Source organism: Pantherophis guttatus, chromosome 1, assembly GCF_059756535.1.
Source record: "Pantherophis guttatus breed Tessera chromosome 1, ASM5975653v1, whole genome shotgun sequence".
Classification (NCBI taxonomy): Eukaryota; Metazoa; Chordata; class Lepidosauria; order Squamata; family Colubridae; genus Pantherophis; species Pantherophis guttatus.
This window is the reverse complement of record NC_142063.1, coordinates 43945455-43955584: the sequence shown is the minus strand read 5'-3', so window position 1 is coordinate 43955584 and position 10130 is coordinate 43945455. Positions and strand designations below refer to the sequence as shown.

General features: G+C 35.6%; 1 protein-coding gene across 2 annotated transcripts in view; it reads right to left on the bottom strand.

Moving 5' to 3' along the window:
* Nucleotides 1–5392: 5392 nt before the first annotated feature.
* ATG2B (autophagy related 2B) overlaps nt 5393–10130 on the bottom strand; it is a 60628-nt gene continuing 55890 nt past the window's right edge. For both annotated transcript variants that reach the window (XM_034418422.3, XM_034418423.3), the window contains exons 39-42: nt 9592–9713; nt 9275–9429; nt 8198–8344; nt 5393–6351 (exon numbers count right to left, since the gene is read on the bottom strand). In XM_034418422.3, coding sequence (XP_034274313.2) covers nt 6121–6351; nt 8198–8344; nt 9275–9429; nt 9592–9713 — 655 coding nt within the window. In that variant the 3' untranslated portion in view covers nt 5393–6120. The remainder of the gene's footprint in view (nt 6352–8197; nt 8345–9274; nt 9430–9591; nt 9714–10130) is intronic.

Sequence of the window (10130 nt, the reverse complement as noted above, 5' to 3'; positions counted from 1 at the left end):
GTAATGAGCTAACTCGATTTCAAAATGTAAACATGATTCAGCTTTTTCAGCACATCAAATTTGCTCTGAAAAGCATAAATTCTATTAGGCTGGTGAACCTAGATGAGGTGAAATAATAAATAATCCAGGAATGCAAACACCCACCTGTTTTTAGTGTTGAAAACTATATTCTATTGCTATGACACTATTTTGTAATATACATTTAGCCTCAATTAACTGTTACTATTATTTTACATGTATGATACAAATAAAAATAGTTATCACATTTACAGGTTGATTAAATGTTTCATCTGAAATAGACCCAGTTTCTTTCTTTACATCTGTAGCTGATATGAGATACAAAATTCCAATAATTCTTTTTATGGTATAGATCACTAAACAATAAAATAAAATGATGTTAATACAAACTAAGTATGGTTCTTCAGCAAAGGACAAAATATAAATGCCTTATCAATTATGACCCATGGCTATTCTATGGCTGTGAAGCTTCATATGTTTGTAGGGGATTTACTTTTTTTCTAAGTGCTTTCTTTAGATCGGGTGTCAGCAATGTGTGGCTCCCAAGCGACATGCAGCTCTTTCGTCCTCCTGCTGTGGCTCCCTGCCAGCTGGCTGGCCCCCCCCTCACCCTCCTCTCCCAATCATTACTCGCATGGCCTGAAAAGGTAAGGGCAATGGCGGGGATGGAGACTCACTCCATATTCCAGAGCGGGAGGGAAGAGCCCCTGCACTTGCCTCTCATCTCATGGATGCTTCTTCCAGCGCTTCTTGGTGCTGCACGCACCTCGGTTGCTTGGGGAGATGCGCGACTTTCTCTCTACCGTGAGACACTGGCCCGGCCTGGCTACGGCCGATGCTCTGCGTCATAATGGGCTCCAGGGGGAGGAGGGGATGCCGTCTCCCCCATTATGAAGCACATTAAATTTAAGTGTGCTGCGCAAGGTGCTGCGACAGCAGCGAGGTCATGGAGGCGGCGAGAGCAGCGGCATCAGGCACAGCCGGGCTGGGCCAATGCTCTCGACTTGCAACTTGCTCTCGTTGCCTGAGAGGAAAAAGAGAAAAAAGAGGGAGGGAAGGAGGGAGAGACCCATTTCCCACAGAAAACACCCGGAGCCACAAAACTCGGGTAGACGTGGCTGTGGGGGGTGTCATATGACTGGGTGGGAGTGACATTGAGTTGGCCATGCCCACCCAGGTTTTGTGGCTCCTAGTATTTTCTTTTCTGTGGGAAATGAATCCAAATGGCTCTTTTGAGTGTTTAAGGTTGCAGACTCCTGCTTTAGATAATTACATGAAACCCCTATAGTTTGAATCACTTTCCATAGACAATTCTATTCACTTGCTAATTGTATGTTAATGAGCCCACCTGCTTTAAAGCTAAACTATCACCAAGTAACACTTTGAGAAGAAAACAAATTGTTCAATTCCTACGACTTAGATATATTGTTTCAAAATCAGAGATCAGGAGTTAGCAGCTTTTTTTAGAATCAAGTAAGACCTATACAGGCAGTTATTCACATATGATATTTTAAATATATAGTTTTAAAAATAACTCATGATTTTGTCACTGTACAATAAATACTCTCATTATCATCTACATCGGGACGTCCAGCCTTGGCAACTTTAAGATTGTGGGCTTCAACTGTATGCTGGCTGGGGAATTTAGGAATTGAAGTCCATAAGTCTTTTAGTTACCAAGTTTGGAATTCCTAATATACATCAAGAGTTTAGATGTTAGTATTTTTTTTAAGGAATAGTGTCTCTTACAAGTTAAAACCTGACTTTACTCCTAGGCCTGCAATCAATGGGTTTGGGGCAATGGGCTGTCATGGTATGATTCAATGGGTGTTTTTAGTCCAGGCTGTTTCGTTTGTGTTTTGATTATTTTAATCAGTGTTGCATGTTTGTAAACCACCAGAGTCTATTCAAGTGGGCGACTATAATAAATTTAATGAAATAATCTATAACAATCATGAAGGACTCAGAGTGAATAAAGCAATCAAAAGCATACCATGCCCTTATTTGTATTGTCACTTTTAGAGATTTGACCACTGCACAATAGTGAGAAATTATCTATCTATATAACATACATATTTAAAAAGTAAATGTTGGATTGTTTTGTTTGCTTGTTTAGCACTGGAACTAAGAAGCCAAAATAAAGAGCTAATAAAAATTGGCAAAGTGCCAATGCACAGAAGATAAAGGGAACAAAAACATGTCTACTTGTCCTGCATTTAAATTTCTGGACAGCCAGTGCTGAGCAATAAGAACAACATAACTGCTTGCTTGAATATAAGCAGACACCTCCAGGTCCCAAAAAGTGCAATATCAGGAAGTCAGGATTATCGTGACCTGATTCATCTCACTCATTCAGCAAATATAATGTGATTTAGTCGTAGGGCTTGGATAAAGAGCTTGGATAAAAATTCTTAAAGGGCAATTAACAAATAGGACATTATTTTTATTATAAAATAATAATTGTTACAATGTGGTTTTGGAAATTCACCAAGAAAAATGCTGTTTTGAAATAACCATTGAAATTTTGATTTATTCCTATGATAAAGTTAGTCCTTATTAGAAACACTCCCTGAAAGTTTATCAACTCATCTTTCTTTACATTTCATCTTAAGCTGCAATAGGTCATGGCCACCTAGCTAAACTGCTATTAATAGTAGATGCTCTCTGTAATGTACTTACTGCACATACAGTTGCAAGAAAAAGTATGTGAACCCCTTGGGATTACATACTTGGATTTTTGCATGAATTGGTCATAAAATGTGCTCTGAACTTCATCTAAGTCACAACAATAGAAAAACACAGTCTGCTTAAAATAATACTACACAAACATTAGATGTTGCCATGGTTTAATTGAACGTAACATGTAAACATTCACAGTGCAGGGAGGAAAAAGTATGTGAGCCCCTAGCCTAATGACTTCTCCAAGAGCTAATTGGAGCCAGGAGTGAGCCAACCTTGACTCCAATCAGTGTGATGATATTGGATGCGTTGCTGACAGCTGTCCTGCCCTTTAAAAACACACACCTGTTTTGGGGTTACTGGTTTCAAGAAGCACTGTCTGATGTGAACCATGCCTCGCAGAAAAGAGCTCTCAGAAGACCTACGATCAAGAATTGTTGACTTGCATGAAGCTGGAAAGGGTTACAAAAGTATCTCCAAAAGCCTTGATGTTCATGTGTCCACAGTAAGACAGACTGTCTACAAATGGAGAAAGTTTAGCACTGTTGCTACTCTCCCTAGGCGTGGTCGTCCTGTAAAAATGACTGCAAGAGCACAGCGCAGAATGCTTCATGAGATAAAGAAGAATCCTAGAGTGTCAGCTAAACACCTACAGAAATCTCTGGCACATGCTAACATTTTTGTTGACACATCTACAATAAGGAAAACATTAAACAAGAATGGAGTACATGGGAGGACACCACGGAGGAAGCCATTGCTGTCCAAAAAAAATATTGCAGCACGTTTGAAGTTTGCAAAAGAGCACCTGGATGTTCCACAGCACTACTGGCAAAATATACTGTGGACAGATGAAATCAAAATTGAGTTGTTTGGGAAGAACACACACCACTATGTGTGGAGAAAAAAGGCACAGCACACCAACATCAGAACCTCATCCCCACTGTAAAACATGGCGGAGGGAGCATCATGGTTTGGGGCTGCTTTGCTGCCTGGACGGATTGTTGTCATTGATGGGAAAATGAATTTCAGGGTTTATCAAGCGTTTTGCAGGAAAACGTACAACCATCTGTCCGCCAACTGAAGCTCCGCAGAGGATGGGTGATGCAACAGGACAATGACCCAAAGCAAACAAGTAATTCAACAAAAAAATGGCTTCAACAGCACAGAATACGCCTTCTGGAGTGGCCCAGTCAGAGTCCTGACCTCAACCCGATTGAAATGCTGTGGCATGACCTTAAGAGAGCAATTCACACCAGACATCCCAAGAATATTGCTACACTGAAATAGTTTTGTGAAGAGGAGTGGTCCAAAATTACTCCAGATCGTTGTGCAGGTCTGATCTGCAACTACAGGAAACGTTTGGTTGAGGTTATTGCTGCCAAAGGAGGGTCAACCAGTTATTAAGTCCAAAGGTTCACATACTTTTTTCTCCCTGCATTGTGAATGTTTACATGTTATGTTCAATTAAACCATGGCAACATCTAATGTTTGTGTAGTATTATTTTAAGCAGACTGTGTTTTTCTATTGTTGTGACTTAGATGAAGTTCAGAGCACATTTTATGACCAATTCATGCAAAAATCCACGTAATCCCAAGGGGTTCACATACTTTTTCTTGCAACTGTATAGTGTTTATATCCTAAATCAATAAAATGTACTGCTTTATAGTTTGGTGCTTTTGCTGATCTTACAATCACTATGGAGAAAATTATTAATTCATATTAAATAATTTTATAAAGGACTTTTAGCATCCAACATAGATGATCACAACCTTGTACAACTATCAGGCAATATTTTGAACTCATAAGAATTCATCTATGGACAGGTGTCAAATATTTTAGGATTAGTTATTATGATTAATGTCATAAATATAAATATTGGAGGAAGAGGATAGCAGGTTAGTATGCAATTTTCCTATTAACACATACTTGATTTTTACACTACTGTTTTGCTAAATTTACTCATGCACCAAGATTTCATGACATTCTTTATTCTATTAGCATCTAAATCCACCAGAATTGCAAGATACTGACAATTTCTGTCTATAGCACATGCATAAAAACATACTGTTTGGCTATCTCCAGCTAGTAGGCTTTTTAAAGTTCATTAAACTTACAAATAGTTTGTTTGAAAAGCAACTTATTTATTTTCCAAATACTTACATTAATAAATACTGGAAATTTTGTTGGGAAGAAATAGCTGAATTATATTTTTCATCAATTCAAAGGTTTGGGTGGTTTTTCTGTTTTTTGTTTTTGGTATCAGGAATCTACAGGAGTATCTTTTCTGTATATATATTATTACTGAACTCTGCACAGGATTGGCTGTCCTATTAGGATGGACTTAAAGTAGCATTTGAAGACAAAACCATTAAAGAAACCATTAGGAAAGAAGTAGTATATTTTAAAATCATATGAAATTAATACTCTTAATAGAGAAAATTGAAAGAAAATATAGGGTAAACATGCAACACGCAAAGGTTTTTAAGATGAAACAAAAATCCATACTAACTTATACAATTACCACTCTTCCTTTATAGTTGCTATTTGTATGTGCGAGTGTACATATCTTGCAATCTTTGTTGCTACACAGCAAACCTGAATACTTTTAAGCACCATAATCCATTTTTATTGTCATTGACAATCATGTAGTATTTTGTTTTATAAATAATAACTTGCATAAATGCTGAACTCATATTAGGATAAACCACAAAGTTCATTTTATTAACTATTTAAAAAAAGCAATGTACAGGCTAAATTCTTTAAAGTGCAAAACAACAGAACATGTCTGCAATGTTCAGATTGCTCAGATCTCCACAAAAGGAGAAATTCAGTATGTAGTCAACACAATTAATCTTCACAATTATATGAAAATGACATTTTGATTAGATATCAAGACAGATTGTCCTCTTTTTTAAGTGCTGCATAAAAGGCAAAGTAACAATCCAAAAATATTTGAAAATTCAATTTTTAATATCCTGAAATGACCTCTCTCATGTCAAATTCTACCCTGTTACAGAAGGGAACTGATACAGCCCTAAGCTTGGGAATCTTTGAAAACTTACATGTACACTCAGAATAGCTGATGGGATGTTGTTTCAAAGGAAAAATTAAAGATTCCAACACAAAACATTGAAGAAAATATGGTACCTGGTCACAAACCAACCCACTATGGATTTGGCAACACATGATGACCTTGTTTGGCACTGACCAGCAGGTACTGGGAACATGCATTATGCCAATGACTAAAATACCAAATTTGCTCTTCTCTATGAATAATCCAGTTTTTGACATGAAATATATTTATGCGCTTTTTAAATTCCTGAGATGAGCATATGGAAAAGGTATGTCCCCATCTTAAATTACCATGAGGAAATTGTTTCTTCCAGATTCCCAATCTCTGCACTTCAAATATATTTAACATATTAATCCTCTTCGAGACGCCACTTCTGAGACTCCTCCTGACGTACATCAGGCCTTATCTGATTCCTCATGCCTCCTAAAACATTTGATGTTGCTTCTGTTGCAACTATTAGTGGTTTTACTACAGTTGGTGGAATCTGACGGAGAACTCCTCCTACTGCTCCAGTTACCCCTCTGTTTTCATGTTCACGTGTAGCAGTTTCATAAATTGTATGTGCCGTATCTGTAATCCCCTGAGAAAATTACAAACATACAAAACAACATAAGTGGAGTTGAACAGTCTTGTCTAATAAAGTCACTTCTCCAAAAATTATTTCAGAGACTTAGATCAGCAGTTTTCTAGGCTGAGGATCTCGTTCAAGAAAACCTCTCTGTTTTATCTGAGAGGTGGCACTGCCTTCCCATACGGAGGTAATACAATGAATCAACGTTCTGCAACACTACTGTTCCAACACTGGAAATTTTTAAGAAGAGATTGGATAATCATTTGTTTGAAATGCTATAGGGTTTCCTGCCTAAGCAGAGGGTTGGACTAGAAGACCTCCAAGGTCCCTTCCAACTCTGTTATTCTATATGTTCTTTATGTTTGTTTTTGAGCAATCTAGATTCAACAAACTATTTTCAGAGGGAGTGAATTCAAATAGAAATGAAAAATAGAATATATTTTTGTGGCAAATCTTTTGCAGAGATACAAAATACTGAGTGTGACTTTAATCAATCAATGCAGATTATGAAGGAAAAGATGATATTACAATAGTCAAAACCTACATTGGGATACAGTAGTATCCTTCCAAAAGATTAGAGTAAAAAACAAGTTGCTGTTTAATAGATGCACAGTTCACAAACCATTTGAATGTTATCCTAGAAAAGTAAATACAAGGAAATAGTACTCTCCAAGACAAGACATGTCAAATAAAAGTATGATACTGTTTCTTGCACATATCAATTATTTTATTTATTTATTTTTAGAGGGGCCCAATTACTACATGATTTCTTTTGGGAAGACTAAAAATTCTATAAAGCTCTTTCACAAAAATATTCAATTCTGTTTACACTGTAATTTCTGTCTCCCTTGAATTCATTTTTTCTTTTTTTTAAATTATGTTATTTCATTTAAAATATAATTTTATTAACAAAAATGAAAGAAGTACAGAATAGACAAATAAATAGGAACTAATGACTGAAACTAATGATTGATATGTGAATATTCTTGTTAGCTGCTGTAAACTCGGGCTGGAAAGATCTCAAATCCCTCATTTTATGGCATATATATTGATGATATCTCTCCTTTTGGGGGATGAAGGAGTTAATAATACTAGTTTCCTGACTAAAGTTATTAGAATATTCAAATCAGATTTTATGTAAGGTAAAATCTGTTATTAAACTTGGCTGATTATAAAAAGCCGATTAGTACAGTGACATTATTATACAAAATAATTAGAAATGTTATGCATTTTTGACGCTTTTGTAATATTGTAGGAAATGATCTAAATGCAGCAAACATCCCAGAATTAAAATGATGTTTTTGCTAGGCGATTTGTGTTTTTGGAGTACTCTGAAAGATGTTGAATCTCAAAAACGCTGAAGAATAAATACTTATACTGGGATGATAATCTTAGACCTGTAAACTGACACTGAATCCTGACAAGGTTAAGATTTTGTTGGTGGGTCATTTGTGAGAATGGATTTGACAAGTTTTTCTCTATGAGCCTGCATTCTCATAGGGGTTTGGGGGTGGCTTCCTGAGTCATTTTGTTACCGAAGGTTGACTACTGGGATTAAAGTATTATTCTGGTATATATACTATTCGTCTGGTATAGCAACTATATATTTACTAGATAAGGACAACATAGCAACTATCATCCATATACTTCTAATTAGTCATATAAATGCTGAATGAAAATGTTTTATTTCAGCTTTTCTTTTCCATTCCTCCCATGTTTTTATTATTTTAAATATTGTTTTCAATTTAATGCTTGGGAGGTGAATATAAATATATCTCAAATTATAACAAACAGCAAGGAAGATACAATCTACCAACAAAACAGGATTTTTTTTAGTAATTAATTTGCACTTTACCTCTTTTACAACAGTGTATGCTTTTGCCACACCCTCACGAAGATCCACAGGCTGGTAAGCTAGACGACGAGAAAGTCGTTTGATCTTCTTTGTCTCATTTAAGCTAGGCCCAGGGGAAACCATGTCATAAGCTGTTTCTGCAGCTGCCTAGATTTCAATTTCAATAAAAATAACAATATATCATTAATAGAACAAAGAATAAACCAATGATTTATGAATTATAACTATGTTTCATCCCTAACATGCACTGTTAATGCCTCAGGATTTAAGATGTATCTTAATGTAACATATCATATAACATTTAATATAACATAATATAATAGAACATTTATAAGCAATGCTTACAAAAGTTATTTACAAAAGTTCAAGATTGGGTATTGGAATTTAAAGGGAACAACTATTTTCACAGAAACGAATTCTATTTGAATCTTATTTATTAAGGATGCCAGTTACAGGACAGTTGTTCAAAATACATTTATTTACAGCATAATCTAGATAGCTGTTATGAAGTCTTAAAGAGATGAAATATCATGTGGGGATTTTTTAGGTATATAACTGATTTTTAAAATTGCCTGTTTCTAGAGGGTTAAAACAATTTTAAAACCATTAAAAATAACTATGCTAGAAGGAACAAATCAGATGTATTACACCATTGCTTGTGCTTAGAAAATCATACATAAATGAAACTCTCAGAGCCTGTTAGAAGATACAGGCCAAAACCAGTTTTCTCCTTTGTTATCTGGCTTTTGTCAACATGGAGTTGATGTAGAGTATAACATGCATCCCATGTAACAGTGACAAAATTAAGGTTCCTCCTTTCTCTACTACCTTCCATGTTGCCTATCAACTCAACTATGTCTAGTTTTGAATAAAGTCAATCTAACAAAAATCTAAACCATTCATACAGTGTTCCAAAACCTTGACGTTATTCTTCATTACAGGTTAGAAGTAGGTGACAAACACCTTAGTTTGTTCAGCTGAAGGCTTGTATGTTCATGTATGTTCTAATATTTTATGTGCTTCAAAATTAACCAAAAATAGTTTTCGATTGTCAGCAAGCATAAATGGAAAATATACCTGTATGGTCTGAACCATTCTGTTTGTCAGTTCTAATGCTGCCATTGCAGTACATGTACCAAAAGAAGCTGCTCCTCTCTGGAAGCCCCTCACAATACGGCCATCTTTTCGGTATTGCTCTATTGGTAACCACACCAAATCTTTTAGGCCCTGAACTGAATCAAAGAGAGAATATTACAAATAACCAATATGGCTAAGTATTTCTTCTTTAAGCACATATGGAAAACACATTCACATATATATTTAAACTGAAATGCTCTTAATAATACAAATAATAATAATTTTGAAAAAATGTCAAGAACATTTCATAGCCTTACCTAGTTGAATGAATGAATGAATTGGCCCAACTCCTCCAAGAATACCTGGTAGCTGGTTCTTTCTGATGTCATTAAGCCATTCAGATAAGGCATAAGAAAACAGCTTATCTACACCCAGCAACCTATAATAAATAGTATTATTAATACACACAAACTACTGATATTTGAAAATTAAGAAAAAGAAAAGTGAGAATTAAACTGATTTATTATTTATTTATTATTATTTATTATTCGAATTTCTATACCGCCCTTCTCCTTTCGGACTCAGGGCGGTGAACAGCCAAAATAAAAACATTTATACATAAATACGATTAAAAATAGATTTAAAATAATTAAATTTGGCCCATAGTTTAAAATTTATCAATTTAAAATCCATATCAAAATTTAAAACCAACCATAAAATCATAAAATCAAGAGAGACCAGCTAACTGAAAGAGATGAGTTTTTAGGGCCCGACGAAAGGTCCGGAGGTCGGAGATCACTCGTATCTCTGGGGGTAGATTGTTCCAAAGGGTAGGTGCCACCACAGAGAAGGCTCT